The sequence below is a fragment of the Callospermophilus lateralis genome, chromosome 10, assembly GCF_048772815.1.
Source record: "Callospermophilus lateralis isolate mCalLat2 chromosome 10, mCalLat2.hap1, whole genome shotgun sequence".
In the NCBI taxonomy this organism is placed as follows: Eukaryota; Metazoa; Chordata; class Mammalia; order Rodentia; family Sciuridae; genus Callospermophilus; species Callospermophilus lateralis.
This window is the reverse complement of record NC_135314.1, coordinates 108,768,487-108,787,383: the sequence shown is the minus strand read 5'-3', so window position 1 is coordinate 108,787,383 and position 18,897 is coordinate 108,768,487. Positions and strand designations below refer to the sequence as shown.

Sequence of the window (18,897 nt, the reverse complement as noted above, 5' to 3'; positions counted from 1 at the left end):
CTCTCTTTTTTTTTTTTTGGTCAAATTTCCTTCAATTTTTTTTCTTTACCACATACCCTTCTTCTTCCTTTAAAATAACATTGTTAAAATGACTTTTGAACACTAACATTTTCCCATTTTGGAAAAAGTAGAATTCACAAAACAAAACCAAAAGAAAAAAGAAAAAAAAGAAAAGAAGAGTCACAATACTACCACCCATGATGGTTGTGGTTAATTTTTGGCATATATTCTTTCCAACTTTTTTTTTCATGACAATATTTTAATAAACTTGAAATGACAATGCACTTTAATTTAACACATCTAAATATTTTCTGCTGTTTGGGTTTTTCTTTCCTGTTCCTCTGGCCCTGTGAGGTTACCATGAATACCCCAGCACTCGATCTTGGATGTCGTGTTTTAGGGGCTTAGTGCATTTGCAGCATGTGTGAATGATTTATACCAATGCAGATGGCAATCCAGCACTTGACCCCACTTCTCTTCCTGGAGACAGAGTAGATTTTTAGCATGTACTACAAAATGAGATGATCAGACTGGAGATGAATCACATGCATTTATAGGGATTCAGGAAAATGCTAATATGCCTGATTCCTGGAACATTCATTAGTTTCTGGATGGAAAGGAAATCCCAAGTGCAACACTGAAATGTGAATGTGAGGCCCTCCGTGTCTACACTTCCCCAGCGGAGCCCATCATTATCTCCAGCAAAAACCAGCGCTTGGTTGTACCAGCCTTCCCTCATAAAACCAATATGGGTTTTGTCAGACAAAATAGAAGCACCACATTTTCTCTATGAGGCTGAAAATGATAGGAATGTTTCTCACTGTTTCAGCAAAACACAAAGGAGCTGAAACTAAGAAAACACTGGTAGAGAAGATCAGAGGGCAATAAATGTGTCCTCCATATAGCAGTCAGATGTGGCTCCTCTGTTCCCTTCACCAACCAAAGGGTCTGGTTCCTTAGTCCAGGGCCAGTGCACAGAGACCCTCCCTCCAGCGTTTGGCAACCTCCTCACCTTTTGAAAACAAATCCAACCATCAGAAAATGATGGTTCTCTTTGGAAGGAGGGGGGTGTGAAAACAAGACGATATTGTTAAATAGTTTTATCCTCCATTTTTAAAAGCTTCAGTTTGTGGCTAGCAGGCAGTGTATGACTACAGAGCCACAAAAGATCCATGTAGTCTTAATGGGTCTTAACGCAGGAGGGTTGGGGGTTGGAATAGAGTGGACTCGGCCTAAAAGTGGTAGTATGAGAAAGGTTTGTTTGTCGTTATTTTGTATTCCTGAGCCTGGAGACTGACAACAAAAATTTGGAATATCCTTTCATGGAGTGGAATCTTATTTTCTTTCCAAGCTGGCAGACTAAAGAGCTTGAAGAGCTCCATCTGTGGCAACGGGAATGATAAATGCTTTTGAGGAAATCAGCAGGCTTTTGCCCTGTGTAATGCCTGACACTAACAAACTCAACAAGCTGGGGTCCTTGCTCCTCACCCTAAAATGTGGTCTAATGAGACTGATGCATTTAAGAGGGGGTTGGATATGACCTTTTCTAGGTGAGAACCAGCAGAATGGAAAGGCCTTTCATTTAGGTGGGAGAAGCAGAAGCCCCAAAGAACACTCAAATGGCCAAGGTCACCTGGCCTGTAGTGGCAGAACAGGACTAGAACAGGGGCACGTCCAGGACAGCGTCCCTCCCACCTTGTTCTTGGTGGCCACGTGGGCACAGTGGCCTGGATGTGCTTTCCCCCAATATGTCCTGCCAACAGCTTCTTCCTGTCTCCATCCCAAGTTCCATCAGCTTCAGCCCTGGGGTCATGGCTTCTGAACCCTCTGTCCTTGCCCAGAACCCAGTGTTGGTGGAACTGGATTGACTTGTGAGATTCCAGGTATGTCTATCTAATGTGGCTACTCCAGATGGCTGGCAGTGGTTGAGGGAGATCACAGGGGTCTGTGGTCCCCAGGAGTACCGGGAGAAACTGGGGATGGACGTCTAGACACGGTGGAGGGAGGGATCACTACCCTGACCTTTATCTATGCTTAGGCTCCTCCCCACCAATCTGAAGTTTAGATACAGAGCAGGCATCCAGGACTGGAGGGCTGTCCCTCCACTGGGACGGGAGCCTGGTATGAGTTGCTTTGATGTCTCTTCAGTTGCTGTGATGAGATAGAAATAAAATAACTAAAAGATAGCTGTTTTATTCAAAGCTGAGAGTACCTATTTCTTCAAGTACAAATACCACTTAGGGTATGTTTAAGTTTGAAGATGTATCGATGTAAATATGCTTTGATTTATCTGTGATAATGGCAGTGGTGATAAAGGGGAAAGGGTGAGGATGTTCATTGGTTAGCCTGAAACTGCATCTTCAATATTTGTAATTTTTGCAAGACGTGGGGAAATGTGCTAATACACAAGAACAGCTTGTCACTCGTAGTTGTGCTGTTTGGAACAGCCCCACCCAGGAAGCTGCTCAGGAGCTGGCTGACAGTAGGATGCATATGAATTCTGGAAGAGTCCCACAAGAGAATGTTCCTCTGCGGTGTGAATGAAGGGTCCATGACTAGGGCAATAATAGAGCGAATCTCACAAATGTGGGGCTGGAAGGAAGGGCCCAGGAGGGAAAGAATCCACACTGACTGATTCTATTCTCTAAAAGCCACCACAGGCAATACTGGCACGTGATGTGAGAGCCTGTGGACCCCTGAGGTGGCACCGTGGGCTTCTGCCTCCCTGGTGCTGCTTCGGAGCCTTGCTCAGAATTCACGGAGCTGTACCTCGGGCTGTAGGCAATTTCAAGTGTGTGTGTGTGTGTGTGTGTGTAAAATGTCTTAGTGACATTTTTAAAGGCAAACGGGCATTTTTCAAGAGGCAGTAAAATCAACACCCATATTTTGGGTAGATTCTTTCATTTTCACCTTTTATTTGGAAAAATAAGGACTTTGGAAGTGCATCTCTTTTGTAAAATTTTAATCAGGTAAATGAAATGAGCTCAAATAGCCAACAGGACAGGAACAGAGAGGAGCATAAAGTCTCAAGAGATGGATCCCCATAGGGAAGAGGTGTCCTCTCCAAAACTCTGTGCCACCTACATGAATTCCAGAAGCAGGCCCACCGAGGCCTCCCACCGCCACTCAGAAGCACACCTTGGGTTCTGAAGCCAGGGGGCTCGCACATAGGCTTGTGAGCAATGGGCTCCCAACTTCAATTTATTACCAAAGTATCTGCATCAGATGACAAACTCGAGCACATGTACACGGGCAGTTTTGCCCTTCTGTCTCAGCCACCCTCAGGGACAGATTTGCTTTGGAAAATCCTGCTTGTGATCCACAAGCATCATCCATCTCCATACCACTGTTCAGTGGCATCTCTGTCCTGAAGTTTGTGCTTAAAGCTTTCCATCCATTTATAAATTTTTAAAGTCTCACATTTTCATCTGCACATCGCTTTATGGATCTTGGTTCATAACTGCTTATCTTGGTGAGAAACTTTAATATTCCATGATTACCTATAATAACAGTTACTTAGTTGTAAATGTAATTAATTAAATATAAAAATTATTATTTATACATTACTAGAAATCCCTTAAAAAGACCAAGTGTTGAGAGACAGAGAGAGCAAGAAATTGTTTACAAAATTGCAGGGGCCCCAAGAATCTCTGTATCAGTAAGACATATATAACCAAAAACAGTTTTGGGGCATTCAGTTTTGCCCTAAGAGTGCTTAGAATAAAAGAAGGCAGAATGAATAACTGATATATGGAAAAACTATGTCCATTCCAAGGCCCCCAAATGCATAAGAATTCTTTGGAAGAGTTTTGAAGAGCATAAATATTGCAAATAAAGGTAAAGAGGAGCACTGGCCGTGTGTTTTAAACCAGCATGTGGTGGCCGTGCTTCTGGTGCCCACTGTATTGAACCCCTTCTTTTTCTCTTTGATGAGAAATCCTGGTCTGGCTCAAGTGGTCAAGTTTCCTAGGGACAGAAAACTGGCAGATCACAAGAGAAACAGAAATGAATGGTAAGATCATCTTTAGAAACGAAGCAGTATTTACACGGTGACTCGATTGGTTTGACAGGCCTTGGACCCCTCCTGCTCCACACCCTTTCCAGAAGAACCTAATTTGATTGGTATGGTGAAGTTCTCATCTCTGCTAATCACCTCCAGGTAACTGCAGTGACCTCGGGGCCCCTGTTCTCTTGGCTAGAATGTTCCAGTCTTCTGTGCTGTTGACGAGTCCAGCCAAGAGCTGTGCTGCTTCTTGGGAAGATCACCAGACGCGGCATTTCTTCTCTGGGTTCATGTAGGAGTTCTTGCGGCAATGAAAGGCTTCTGAAAACTCTGCCGAGTTCTGCAATGTCCCAATAATCCTTTGACACAAACAAAAAAGACCATCAGCATTGGCTACTCATGTCCACACGAATGGAGAGCCCTACAGGATTTCTTTGTGCAGGCCAAGTCAGTAATTCTAGAATTTGAAATTTAAAAGGAAAAATAAACCTGGTACAATGAGTCGATTCCTTGTCATTAACAGTTTTTCAATGGAGAGTCTGCTGAGCAGAAGTTAGTGAAAGGCATGGATTTTGGAGACAGGCTGCTTAGTTTGAACCTGGGTCACTAGGCTTCTCTGTACCTCAGTCTCCTCATTTTAAAAGTGCATATGATAATAGTTTCTGCACCTTGAGATTGTAATGGAGCATTAATCATCCATAAATGCTCTGTGTTTTCAAAATAAACAAACAATGCATATTTGGAATTGTAGTTTCGTAAGAAAAGTCTGGGTGAAGAATGAAATCAGGATTTTTTACTGTATTGTGAAAGGGCTCATACAATCATTGAAATATAACAGGTCTTTGTTATTTTCATTTTTTTCCCCAAAAGGACTCCTTAAATATCAGAAACTGGATTCAGCCTGAATAACTGGAAAGGGCTGGAAAAATGCCCATGTCTTCTTATCTCTGCTCCCAATGGGCGAAAACAACCGTGTCCAGCACACTATCGGCACCGCACAGCACTGGAGGGAAGAGATGGGTGAATACAAGGATGTGGAGGGGACCCTGTCATGCCCAGCCAGCTCCGCCCCGCCTCGTCCACCTGAACCAGCAGCAGGGGTGGGGGCTGGGGGCAGGGGTGCTGGGGCGATGCAGACCAGGAGCGTCCTGATTGACAGAGCTCTCCACACGCACACAGCCTAGTCCCTGCCTGCCCCCACACCCATTCTGCACACAGATATCCACTGGTGAGTGACAGGAGGTGACAGGCTCCACAGACTGGGAGGCAGTGACAAGGTGGTGCACAATAAGGGCCTCTGAAAGGCCTCCACTGATTCTGGAGTGGAGGCTCTTGAGGCCCTTGACCATGACCATGACCATGGAAGGGAGAGGAGCCACCAGGTTCACATGGAGCCCTCAGGCTGTGGGGGCCTCAGCAGCCACTGTGGCAGGTGGGAAGGCAAGTCCCCAATTCCCAGGCCTGTGTGGTAAACTCCTGTGCAACCCTAGAAAGTGGGACACGGGGCACTAGTGGGACTTAATTTCCCACCGCCTCGCTTAGGCCACGGCCTGAGAGCTTGACTTCTTTATTTATTTTTTTAAGTGCCCATTTCTTATATCTGAAGTGTTCAAGAATAAATTCTGTTTTTCCACCATGTGAGGATACAACGAGAAGTCTGCAGTTTGCATCCTGGAAGGCAGTACTCCTAGAACTTCCTAACTCCGAAATTCTTAGAAACTAGGAATTTTCACTGCTCCTATCTCTTGGGCGCTGGGCTCACGTACTCTACAGGACGGAGGTGCTTTGGCGCATTGATTCCAGTCCGCCTCCCAATTTAGGAAGCTCTAGACTCTGGCTAGGGGACAATCCTCATGGTGGCCTGGGTGTACCTCCCACTGGACAAGCTCCCTAGCTGATAGCACAAACCTGTGAAAGAATAAGAACTGGACTTTGCTTTTTGTTTTATTAAGTTTTTTTTCAAATGCTAGTATCTTAGATTCATCACATGGGAACAAGTACTTCAGCTGTAATGCCCAAACCCATTTGTCTCAAATTAAAAACCGAAAAACACCTTAAACACACAACCGTCTTTGGAACACAGGGGAAGTTGGAGAGGCAGGAACACTTGACCTTGAGCACTCAGTCTGGTCTCCCCTCCACCAGAAGACTTCACTTAGATGCATACCAGGGCCTAACTCACCTTCCTGGGTCTCTAATGAATGTCTGGTGTTTATAACATCAAATCTTTGGATGGAAGATATGCATAACCATTTTGAAAAGTGGCACAGTATGAATAAACAAATCCTTTCTCTGAGAGTGAGATTGAATTTCATTAATATTACATAAAACAATTACACGAATTTCATGCTACATGAGAATCATGTGGCTCCTGCGTTGGCGTTTCTAATAACAGAAGATGAAAACTTTGGTTTACTTGAATTGTTACTTCATTAAATAAAATACTTTGTTGTGCTGCTGCTGTTTATTGCCTTGGCAAATAATCACTTGTATTAAAAACATCTAAGAGAGGTAGAGTTGAGCATCTATGTGACCAAGAGTGGACTTTCTGACCTATAACATACCTGACTATGCCTGCCTACATGACTTGTTATGCATCTTTCAAAATGGAGCCCCACTGATGAGCACTTGCTCTACTGTATAGTCGCTCTCTCTTTCTTTCTCTCTCTCTCTCTTTTTTTTTTTTTTTTTTGGTACCAGGGGCACTCAACCACTGAGCCACACCGCCAGCCCATTTTTATATTTTATCTAGAGACAGGGTCTCACTAAGTTTCTGAGGCTGGTTTTGAACTCACAATCCTCCTACCTCAGTCTCCTGAGCCACTGGGACTATAGGTGTGTGCCACTGTGCACCCAGTTCACTGTATAGTCTAAAATAAATAAATGCCTAACAGAGATTCTTAGGTAGGTGCTAAAGTCTGATAGGTGCTAACAGGAATCTTACAAAGCTCACCAAGATCCACCCTGATATTTATAAAATATCAGGAACCAATGTTAATATTTTAGGTAAATGGAGGAGATGTGAGCATTTTAAAGAGGAGTTAGTGTAAGGACGCTAAACTATAAGAAGAAAATAACCCTATAACTTGAAAACAACTGCACAAAACACTACAAATAATATTCTTTCCAAAATATTGGAAACTAAGCTGTGAAAAACATTACCTGAGTTGTTTTTTAGTGGTATTATTTCTATAAAGTTCTCTTTCATTTTCCTGAGTGGGAGATAATATTAAGTAATTTAAGCATGTAGATGATTTTGTCTATTTAGATTTGTTTTAAAAATTAACAGATCCCTTAATAGAAATATTGTATCTAAGTAACATTAGAAACATTGTTGCATATAAAGTAGTAAATATTATAACAAATAATCACTCCCCAAAGTGCCTATGGATGACTAGCCAAATCTATATTTTCAAAAAGAAGCCAATATTTAAATTGTGGACTTAATTTCTAGCACATTCAAGGGGAATTTTTTTTAAACACTAAAGATTTTGAGGTTTTATTTTAACATACATAAGGCTTTAGTTAAGAAGAATAAAACAATTCTAGTTTAGACCTAACGAATACACTTTTATAGATTTCATCTTTATATCAAGTGTATTTTGCCTTTTGTTTTCAATGTCTGGCTATTTGAGCACAAGGTTACAAATCTCCCTCTATTTTGGAAATATTTTTACATACACCACCAAGCACAATTTTTCAATAGCAACCCAATGTCTGTTAGTTTTTAAAGTTCTGTTAAAAATATGTTTTACTTTGTAGAGTCAGGAAGCAGCCTGTTTCCAAAACGAAATGTAACCTCAACCTTTTGCCAAGGAAATCCCTTTACCTCCAGAGAAAATAATAATTTCCTTGACAAAAGGTTGGCATTCCATTTACCCTTCAAAACACACAAACACACTTCTCTTATTATGAATGAAAAATAGTCAAAGAGGCATCTTTGAAGCCAGGACCAAAAGAAAATCAAAGATACAAATAATTCCATGTATTGACTAAAATATTGTTTTTCAGTTTAATATAGGGGGTAGGAAACAGCGTACTTAGCTCTGTATTGCTGGACCGGCTATCACTGATGTGCTGGAATAGGCAGGACATAATTCAATTCATGAGCCACAGAAAGCACCAGCCTGGAGCTGATAGGGAATGTCACAAGTCCATGACTTTTTCCTAAGAATTTTTATTCTGTTCAGACTTCTTATCTAAAAATAATCCTAATACTAATTTTCAAATATGTACATGTAATAGGCACATCACCCGCATTAACATTAGTCCTCTGCCACTCTCATGGTAACTTAATCCTTATTTTAAATGTCAAGAAACTGAGGCACAGAGATGAATAGCTAGTACCAGGGAAAAGCAGCAAACCCCTGATACAGAGATAACGTGAGAGTGCACCCTGGGTGTAGGGATGAACAGTCCTAGACCCACCATAGGCTTTGAGGGTCTCACTCATCTAATAAACAACAAGAGCATAACTAACGGTCACAACAACAGTTTGTCTTGTTAAACAAAACAAAACAAACAAAACCAAAAACCAAAACCAAAACCAAAACGTTAGGTATGGTTCAGGAAACTGGGTTATGACGGGCAGGTAGAAAATGCATTTTTAAACAAGGAAATTTTTACCCAGTGGTTCAGATAGAAATGTTAATTCTTAAGAGTCGAATCTCTACCTATTGCAAAATTAAACTCACTCTCTGAGAATGGCAGATTCACAAGTATTACAGTCATATTGCTTCACTCCACTGGGGTCTTTATGGAGCCCTGGTTTGGTTCACAGGACACGCAGGGCAAAGCTTTGACAGATTAGACTGTATGGTGCTTTGTGTGAATTTACCAATGTTCTCTGGTATTCTCGACATTGGATTTGAGACTTCCATAGGAAAATAAAAACTTTTAAAAATTAAAACTAAGAGTTTCACGGGTAGAACATAATGGGAATTGATTCAGTAACATTTTTTGCTTTGTACCTATAAAGCAATTGATGTAACTTATCAGCAGGACTAGATGTAGCTCACATCATACAGAAAGCAGGCGTACAGTGACGGCTGTGAGTAAAGGGGTTTCCAGAGAGCTGCTAAGGGGATGAAGTCAACAGAGAAGGTACTAGATCACGCCAAGTGAGGTCTCTGACATTCAAATGTGCCACTTTGATACGTCATAAATGAACCTACTTCCTCACCAGTGAAAGACGGTGTTTGCATAGATATTAGGCTGGGTTTTTCAAATTTAGCCCATTAGTTCCCTTCTGTCCTCAAACTCTCTTTTCCAACAACTCTATAAAATCTTCAGATTTTTATTCTCCTGCCTTTTTTTCCTGGGAGGTGGTGTTGATTAGCAAATGAGTGATGAAGTGTTATGGTCCATGGGAAGGGGACAGCAGTCAGAATTCAGTCCTAAAACAATACATAGAGACTTAGGAGTCTCATCTGTGGGCCTCTTAGACATTCTACCTGGTAAAGGGCTTGGGCTTCTACTCTCTCTTCCTCTCTGTAGGGCAGTTCTCCCTGGCATCCCTCATGGGCTGGCTTGAGAACTGAGCTTCACTGTGCTCCCCTGGAGCTTTAGAGATAAGGTTATTCCTGGCTGCAGAACCTCGGTTAGTAACCAATTTCCCTTTATGTTATATAGAATCTTTCTTTGCAATCTGGAAGTCACTGTTTCAGGCCTAAACCACTAGATATGTGCTTTTGCTAGCTTCAGATGGAACCACTGTTTGGGGACAACATCTCTGTTGGAACTCATCAAGCACTGAGCAGAGGACAGGTGTATTCTGCAGAAGGGAGCGGCCAGAATGCTCATGTAAACCTTGCACTGAGGTGTGTTCCATCAGTCCCATCTTTGACATAAACACACAGAAGCACTGGGGTTTCCAAGTTTTATAGAACCAGAGTTGGAAAAAGCCAAATTCCAAACAGAGAAACAATGGCGCCAACCTTGGGTCACCCAGACTGTAGCTCACACCCACATACCTGAAATTGCCTGGACTGTGCACATCTGTTTTAATGGAGTTGACGGCATACTCTGGTCTGTAGATCCCACACCACACCTGGAGACAGGAGCAGAAAAAGCAGGCAGTGTGCTCAGGAAGGTGGGCGAAAGCAAAACCAAGTGATCTCTGCATCCCTCAGCTACTGACTCCTCGGGTAATGTTTAATGAAGGGCAACCAGGGAAACAATCATTCATCACGAATATGACCTGACAATCTGTCATAAACAATGGGAGTCGGTGGAGTCAAATTTCCTGCCATGAGTGATTAAAATAAGACCACTCAGCATGCAGTGTCTAACTTACTGTGAAATCACAACTCAGAAAGGTTTTCATGTTTATCAGTCAAGAAGGAGGCGATACCTGGGCAAAGTTCAAGAAGAACAGTTGTCTGTGGTTCAGGTCAAGTCCAGGAAGTAACTTCTCTTCACCATTCTTTTTAACATAATTCTGATAGGCCTGGGCAGTAGTAAAATAGAAACATGTTTACAATTTCTAAATTTATATATAAACCTATTCAAAATACCATGTAAACAAGTAGTTTACTTTTTATATCAAAATCACCCCAATACCTTTAGATATGGCAAATGTATAGCTATTTCCTAAATTATGAAGAAGGCTAGAATTTGCTTATAAGAGCAAGGACAAGAGGCAATGATAAGAGTAATGATCAATAAACGCCAGCTGAATTAGAGGGTAACTTAAATAAGTGGGGAAAAAAGTACACACGTGTGGTTCTAGAGGCCCTGCCAGAGGGCGGATGGATTGCCAAGGGACTCATCTGCATTTGCTATGTTTAGCTTGGTTACTACTCTTGGCAAAACAGAGTCACATTGGATTCATTTGAGTGTTTCCGAACCCCTTGGAGGCCCAGGATCCTATGAATCTAGGGAATCTAAGCAACTATTCTGGCTCTCCAAAGATAGGACAAAATAGACTAAATCTCAATTATGTTAAGAGAAAGGAATTTAGGTGATTTAAATGTCAGTAAATATTCTTAATCCGTAAGGATTTATAGACAATTGTGAAAAAATTGCAGTTTTTCTCTATTGAATTTATTTCAAAAGGGATTGACAGTGAACTTTCTGGGATGTGTCATTTTCTCTTTCTTACAAAGGAAGGTGATTAATTAGGCAATACATTCCATTTCTTTCTGTTCCCCATCAACACAAAGTTTCTGAACCTCTAGGTGAAGACTCCGTGGTTAGGTGTGGGGAAAACTCCTTCTCAGGGAGCTCACGATCTAGCTGAGGGGCAACGAATTCATATAAAGAACTCACGTATTCAAAGTATAATGAATTATTTGCACAACTGTAATTTGCTTCATTATTATAATTGTGTCCTGGCACTGGGTGAGGATCTCTGTGGAATGACCAGCAACTGTAGTTCAGAGCAAAGGATCCTCAGTCTGGCTGTACGTTAGAATCACCACGAGGCTGCCAAGAGTGCAAAGGCCTCCCACTTCCAGCCAAGGTGGGGTGGCAGGTTTTTGGGTTTGCCCACCCACTGAAATAACCACGTGACAGACAAGATACTAAATGGCGATTGGCATATCACTGAGCATCAGGCAAAAAGGAAAATGGTCCCTGAGAGATGCAAAAGAACGAAGTGTGCATACGGCCGCCCTCTCTCACTGCCCAGTGAGTTCAGGCCACATGCAGGGAGGGAAACTCAGCTGGACTGAGCTGAGGGGCAGCTGACAATCTCGAGTCACCAGAAGTAAAAACTGAAAAGAGAGGACATCAGAGGTCACAGACGGTCACCCTCAAGTGCTCCATTAAGCAGAGATCTGAGATGTGTGCGAGCTACTCAGAGCCAGGAAAGATGGCCCAAAAGTCTGAGAGATGAGAGTGCCTGTCGCTCACAGGACAGAGGGGAAGCTTTGAGATTCACAGCAGGACTCCCAACAGGGGGAATAACTGTCCCCAGCCTGAGCACTCTGCTAATGTCACTTAACAGTGTTGTAAAAGTAAAACCAAAGGTCAAAACATTTCTACAGACGTTAACTCTACCCTACAATAAAGCTTGAGGATATTTATAGAAAAACAAGAAACAGTCCACACCCCAGGAGGTAAAATGCACAGTGTGTGCCATCCAGCCAACAGATGGCAGAAGACACACCAGCCAGCGTTCTACAGCAGGAAGGTGTGGGGACTCCCTGCTCGGGGACCTTCAGTGTTCCAAGCCTCGGACTCTGATCATTCATGGTCACTGCTGACTGCAGGTCCTCCATCGTCCCTGCACACTGCTCTGACAGTCACCAAGGTCCTCTTCTGCCCTCTAACCCAACGTTCCTATGTGAACAAATAACCCTGCATCTTCCTCCAGTCCAGGATGCACATCCACCCTTGGCACTGAGAAGCCTGGTTCTAGGCCCCTTGGGCCATCTCAGGTGGACTCTGCTCACTCCCTCCTGTGTGTGGGTGGGGAAGCACTCAGAATCACCCTCACTCCTCCTCGTTGCCTCCACGGGCACCCTTCCTCCACCCTTTTGTGAAAACCCCATGTGCGTCCTCTGTGCACATGGCAGTCCCTAGCCGGTCCTTTAGTTCTTAGATCATCAAATGACACCTTTCATGGAGGGTGTGTTGCTGTCTCTCCAGCACACAGACTGGTGCCCAACCCAAGGCAGAGCTTTCAAGGAATACCTGTCAAAGGCAAGAGCGATGGAAGGCAGCTGTGACTCCCAAGATGCTGTGTTGGCGACAGTTGGGCCATTGGCAAGGCCACGTGCTAGAGCCACACCAGTCCTAACTGCAGCACTGGAGATGCAGCGTGCTTCCTTGGCTCCTTGGCTTTTGGGAACCCAGGAGCATGGCGTTCAGCTCTGTCACATCAACCCTACTGACCTGTGGCTGGCCACAGTGAGGGTCCCCATGCTCCTAACTTACATTCCTCATCTGCTGATCATAGTACATGTGTCTTTGCAAAGATCTTAAAATAAGTGATTAAATATAATAAATATTCATTCCTCTCATTAGAGTGAAAGAAAATACCATCACTCACTCTGTATGCCTGGCCAATGCCTCCGTTATCGGCAATGTTTTCTCCCAGTGTATTAAGTCCATTGAGCTGTCAAAAAAAAAAAAAAAAAATCCTCCATTAGAATGATTGTGCAAAGCACCAGTGCTCACTCAAAAAATCCTCCATTAGAATGATTGTGCAAAGCACCAGTGCTCATTCATGAGTGAGTGAACACAATGAAGCTCTTCTGAAGAATGCGAGTGACGTACGTGCTGCCCGCCTGCCAGGTCCCAGGTGAAGTTTCCGTACTGGTGCACCATACACTGGGACAGCTCTTTGAAGTTATGTGCTGACTGTGGCGTCCACCAGTCAATGAGATCACCATCTTTGTTAAAATTCCTGCCTGCAACACATTTATTTAAGTCAAATGGAAACTCATTGCAAAAGTTGCTTATCTTTATCTTGCAGAGGCTGAAACATGGCTCTGTGGAGAACACTGGGCTGGACAGAGGAGAGAAGCTGCTGTTCTCAACCATGGAGTGGGCAAAGCCCAGGCCATCAGTGCCTGCTGAGCTTGTGTGCCTGGGCTCTCGGTATCTAGACGAGGCCACAGACCCAACACCCTGCAATCGGCTTGGACTGTTGGGTGGCTTTACCTGCATGAATCTATTGGATTCGCTACGTTGCTCTTTATTCTGGCACCTGCCACATTCCCAGGCCCCTCCCAGGTCCTGTGGCTTCCCTCTACTTTGAGCACACCCAGCAGTCTCCTCTTTCTTCCAGAGCTCTCCTGCCAAGCCTCACCTGATCTTTCCCTTTTCTGAGCTCTAACCACATTTCCACATGCCAAGTGGTTGGATACTGAACTTTATCATCTTTTTATCTATAAACAGGAAGAGGGCTTTGGAGCCGTACTATTCAACCCACTCGCCAATTCCACCAGTTCCTCACTTGTGTCTGTGCACGGGCGTTTCGTGTGCTTCTGTTTGTGTTCCATTTGAAAAGTGCAAGCCGTATTTGCACTGATCTGCTAAGGCTGAGTTAACAGATGCTTAGCCAGGCTTTTTAAAGACTGCACCTCTCCTGTCACCTTCTTCTCTATGGCTCTCTAACCTTGGGTCATGTTAATGCTTACGTTTTTGTTGTTGTTCTCTTCCTACTATTTTTCTACTTGTGAAATAATCCTGTTATAACTTCAATTATCACTTTACACACCTCTGTTTCTCTCAGCTTTCATTGAAACTCTAAATCTACTTTGCCATTTAGGGCAGCATATAAACATGTAAGTGTCTATTGTTTGCACAGGTCTAATCCATGTAGTAGGTTTAAGATTTAAACAGAACATCCCCAACTGACAGCAGCTTAATAGTCTTATGGGCACCCGGATAGGAGAGATCTTCAGCTTTTATTTCTCTTTTTAAGACATGACCCTGCCCTCTAGGATCACTGTGCAGCCAGGGAAGAAGACCCACACCACTGCTGGTGCCGACCAGTGCCACCGTCTCTTCTCAACGTGAGCAGTGCTTTACTCTCGCAGTGCCCAGCACACATCGATCCCCACGCTAGTCAGCATCTTGTGATCTCCTTAAGCAACAATTTAAAGGGAACTCTGAGAGTATAATCAAACTTAGGGTGATGATACACTGACGAACAAGTGTAGTGTTCTACTGCTAAGTTATAACAACTCCTAACCAGATTTAAGGGGATGTATCTCAGCCAAAGGAGGATGCCAGCCAGGCTTTACCATTGTCATCGAAGCCATGGGTGATTTCGTGTCCGATGACCATGCCGATGCCCCCGTAGTTCAGCGAATTAGACTGGTGGGCACTGAAGAAGGGGGGCTGCAGGATCCCCGCTGGGAAGACTAGAAGAGAGAAGCTGGTTGGAGGTCACTGTGGCCTTATTTGTCACACAACACCAAGCCTGGGCCTGGTTGTCCCTTTGCTTGCTAATGTGGTACCACTCTGCCAGTGTTATGTATATAAACATCTTCTGTGACAGAAACAAATGCCAGTCTTTTATTACTGATAGCAACAAAGAGATCAGCCTGGAGTGGCACCATAATCTATGATTTATTCATGGCAATCTACTTTACGATCTCTTTTTAAAATTGTTTTTTGCTGTAAGGAGTTCTGGACCAGGGAAATTTATAATCTACATTCAGAAGGTCCTTTTCCCCTTGTAAAAATTTGGAAGAAGTAGTTACTCAATAACGCTGCACTTCTTCCGACATTATCTCTAAAAATGTATCCATCTATGACAGCATCTGAAATCCACAGTCATTCCTTCAAAGGTGTCTCTCCATCACATAACCCTATTTTACTTTCGTCAAGGCACCTATAATATATCTTTGTTTATGGTTGAGAACTTGCTTTCCCTCTAGGCCCCCACCTCAAATTTCAGCCCTCGGAGCCAGAGGTCCGTGTGACTGAACACACACTGTTTGTGGCTTTCTGGCTCATCTGTGTTTTAAGTCCCCGTATCAGAGCTTCCACACAATAGTGCCAGGAGCACAGAGGGAGCTGGGAAGTGTGTTGTTGAAGGAGCCATCAAGGTAGGTAAATACACGGACAATGATGTGGTCCTGAAAAGCTCAGTAAGCGAACCGAGTCCACCTTGACAAGCCCACGTACTTGCTGACCTTCTGCACTGGGATGCAGGACCTGGGGATGCGCCCTTCCTTCCTCCCAGTAGCATCCACCTTTCATCTCTGATGGTCTGACTACTGTCAGCCTCAGAATTGTTCATTTCCTGATTGGTCTTTCCATTTCCTGTCTCACCCAATGGAGATCTGCCCTGATTCCAATCTAGCCTCTTAATCTAAGTGTGGCTTAACGTGCAGCCCTGGTCTTGGTTTCTCTGCTGCAGAGACACCCCAGTGGCTCTCCATGCTCAGCAACTGAACACTGCATCTTCTTCCTGGTCTCTGGCTCCGTCATCACCTCCTACTCTTCTGTGTTCTTCTTCTTCCTGCATCACTCTCTCTATGACCCTCTTATATTAAAGTGCTCAATGACACTTTCACTGCTGTAAAATAAACTCACAAGGTGCCTTTATTCTCTTGCCTTGGAATATATTTCCCCTGTTGAACAACAACAACAAAAAATCACTGCTTTGGGATAATGCTATTTAGAAGTGGTTAATCTTTGACCTTGTAAATGAATTAAAATTAATGCTCACAGTTTTGTTGTTTTTATCTTTCATGCTTTAAAATTCTACTCTCCATTGAGTAACTGAAACTTTCTGTTCTATAATTGAAAAAAAAAATCTTCAGCAGCAACACCTGTTACATGCAAAGTCCTGGGCTGTTGCTTTGTGGTCCATCAAGAGTATAAGAGAGGGACTCTGACCAGAAGAAACTTAAGAGCTGGTTCACATGAGCAGTAATGTTTCTTTGTCTTATAGGTAGGCTATACATGACCTAACCTTGCATGGATTTCAGGGACAAATATTAGTTATTTGTAGAGGAGACTTTATAAACACCCTAAACAATTTAATTGCTCCCCAAACTTTTAAAAAATTGAGAAGTTGCCATCACACTGAAATGGCAAAATAATTAAAAAAATACTTTGTCCTTGGAGAATTTTGATGAAAGTTATACCTCACGTGTAGCTGCCTGAGCTAAACAGTGCCAAGAAATTATTTTTAGCTTAAAGTCTAAAAATTATGTGCAGCACTTTATTAACTTAAAGTGAACACTATCTCCCACACTATGTACTTTGATTAAAATCCACCCATTATATAAAATGCTCTTATGAAATGTGCTCTCAAGACTAAACATTAACTAAAGATCCTGCTGACTTAATTGTACCCTTCGATGTCATTCTTCAGGCAAGAGATAAGATTTTTATGGCTCATATTAAATACTAGTCTCCAAGTTCAACTTTGCAAATTATGACCTCCTCTTTTACTCTGTCAGCCAAATCCCTGTAATGAGGATTTTCCCTGCTGGTCTTATCGCTGTTGCTCGTGAACTTCACAACTGTTGTTTATTAGCAATTGCTCAGTTGTGCATTTTTTTTTTAATGTTCATGACTGTCAACAAGTTAATTAATTAAATAAGTCACTGGTCCATGAAACAAATGAGTGGGTTTCCTCTGCCCTTTTCTCAGTCCCATCACCCCTGCCTTTGCACCTTCTCTGGTTTATTTTATTTTTTTTAAGGCTGCAAGCAATTCAATTTTAGAATATTTCTTATAAATTCAAGTTTGCACTCAGTAATTTTTTTTTTTGTACCAGAGATTGAACCCAGGGGCACTTAACCACTGATGGCCATATCTCCAATCATTTTATTGGAGTTCAAAGCCAACCTCGATAAATTGCCGAGGTTGGCTTTGAACTTGTGATCCTCCTGCCTCAGCCTCCTAAGTGCTGGGATTACAGGCATATGCCTGGATAGGTAATTTTTTGTTGTTGGAAAATGACTAAACATTCTTTTTGTATTAAATGGAGTAACATGTTTAGAAACACTTAATTGTTAAGCCTGAAACCAATGTTCTTAAGAATGAAAAAGATATTTTAGAAAATCTAATTCAAGGTATTCAGAGGCCACATGGTCTGAATACATGACACAACTCAGACATTCCTGAAATTTAAAAAAGAATTGATGTAAAAATTTGATTCAGTTTTAATGAAAAGGGAGAACACCACCGTGTTAGGACTTTCCATCTGACTTGATCAATTCCTTGAGTCAGATTTTTACATTCAGAATGATGCCTGAATAGTGCCCGGAATTTACAGAGAAATGCTTGACAAAACATTCACGTGCAGCTTTCCTAAGGGCGTGATGTGGGAGGATTCCGGAGCTCCAGGAAGCAGGTGAGCTGGGAAGGGGAGCCCTGAATCCCACACACTCAGTGTACCTTCTGGCTCTGGTAACTGTGTTGATGTGAAGTGGAGGGTGTCTACGCATTGGGATGTGGCTACTTGCATGAGTTCTAACCAAAGGTAGGAGTCAATGGAAAAGTAGAAATTATTGATATGAATCACTAACTCCCTTTGTGATAATAAAACAAGCACTTTTTAATGTAACAACATAAGACAACCCATTGCGTGAGAACTGTATGCAGTGTAATTTGGGGTATGTGTGTGGCAGGGGTCATTTATGTGGCACACACTTGGCATCGATTCTGACATGGGTATCACATCACACCCATTAAGATGCTGTGGCAGAAGGTATGTGGATGTGTACATGTGCATACACACACACACACACACACACACACACACACATTTTTACTGAGGAGGAAGATGGGGAGATGAACCTTCACTCATTTTTAGTCAAGACTCCCCACTTTGAAAATTTAAATGCATCATTAAAGAGAAAAGTGCACATCTCAAAGATATCCCCTCCTGACTGACAGTTTCCCCTTCTCTGAACTGCTGTTATTAGCAGACGTGCACAGGAAAAGAGCTTAATGTTTTTTATTCATATTTTCATCAGAGGAGTTTATCTTGAAAATTTTTCAAAAGGTCTTTCTTATAAATTAAGAATTTAAAGCCAATTTCTAGATTTTCCAGATGATAACTGACTACTTTGTGAAATGTTAGCCAACCTTCCCCCCCACCTTTGCCTTCTCTTTCCTTTGGCTGTGTGCTTATTTGGTGTGAGGATACTAAACTCAAAATGAGAACATTCCCAGCTCCTCTCCGAACAGGCAGTCTCAGAAGTGAACACATTTTGAGCCCCTGGGACTTGGGGTAGTTCAATCATGCAGGTTCCTGTCCTAACAGGCTCTGGAGAAAGGCCAAGGCCTGGCTGAGCCACAGTGGTCCTACAGGGTCTGTCTGGCTCCTGTCCTTGAGAATGAATCACCCCTGGGTCTGATAGGCTCTGGAGTCCTCCCAGAGTGGGAATGCAATGAGGTTATATCCATTGCTCTGCCCCAGTGCAGAAATAAGGCTATGGCTGCTTCACCCTGCTTTGCGATTACATTGCAAG

The 18,897-nt window shown here is 42.8% G+C and overlaps 1 protein-coding gene across 4 annotated transcripts in view; it reads right to left on the bottom strand.

Moving 5' to 3' along the window:
- Positions 1 to 2,945: 2,945 nt before the first annotated feature.
- The window catches only part of Mme (membrane metalloendopeptidase), an 82,369-nt gene continuing 66,417 nt past the window's right edge, over positions 2,946 to 18,897 (bottom strand). For all 4 annotated transcript variants that reach the window (XM_076867329.2, XM_076867330.2, XM_076867328.2 and 1 more), the window contains exons 18-23: positions 14,701 to 14,820; positions 13,226 to 13,359; positions 12,999 to 13,064; positions 10,356 to 10,451; positions 9,976 to 10,052; positions 2,946 to 4,362 (exon numbers count right to left, since the gene is read on the bottom strand). In XM_076867329.2, coding sequence (XP_076723444.1) covers positions 4,263 to 4,362; positions 9,976 to 10,052; positions 10,356 to 10,451; positions 12,999 to 13,064; positions 13,226 to 13,359; positions 14,701 to 14,820 — 593 coding nt within the window. In that variant the 3' untranslated portion in view covers positions 2,946 to 4,262. The remainder of the gene's footprint in view (positions 4,363 to 9,975; positions 10,053 to 10,355; positions 10,452 to 12,998; positions 13,065 to 13,225; positions 13,360 to 14,700; positions 14,821 to 18,897) is intronic.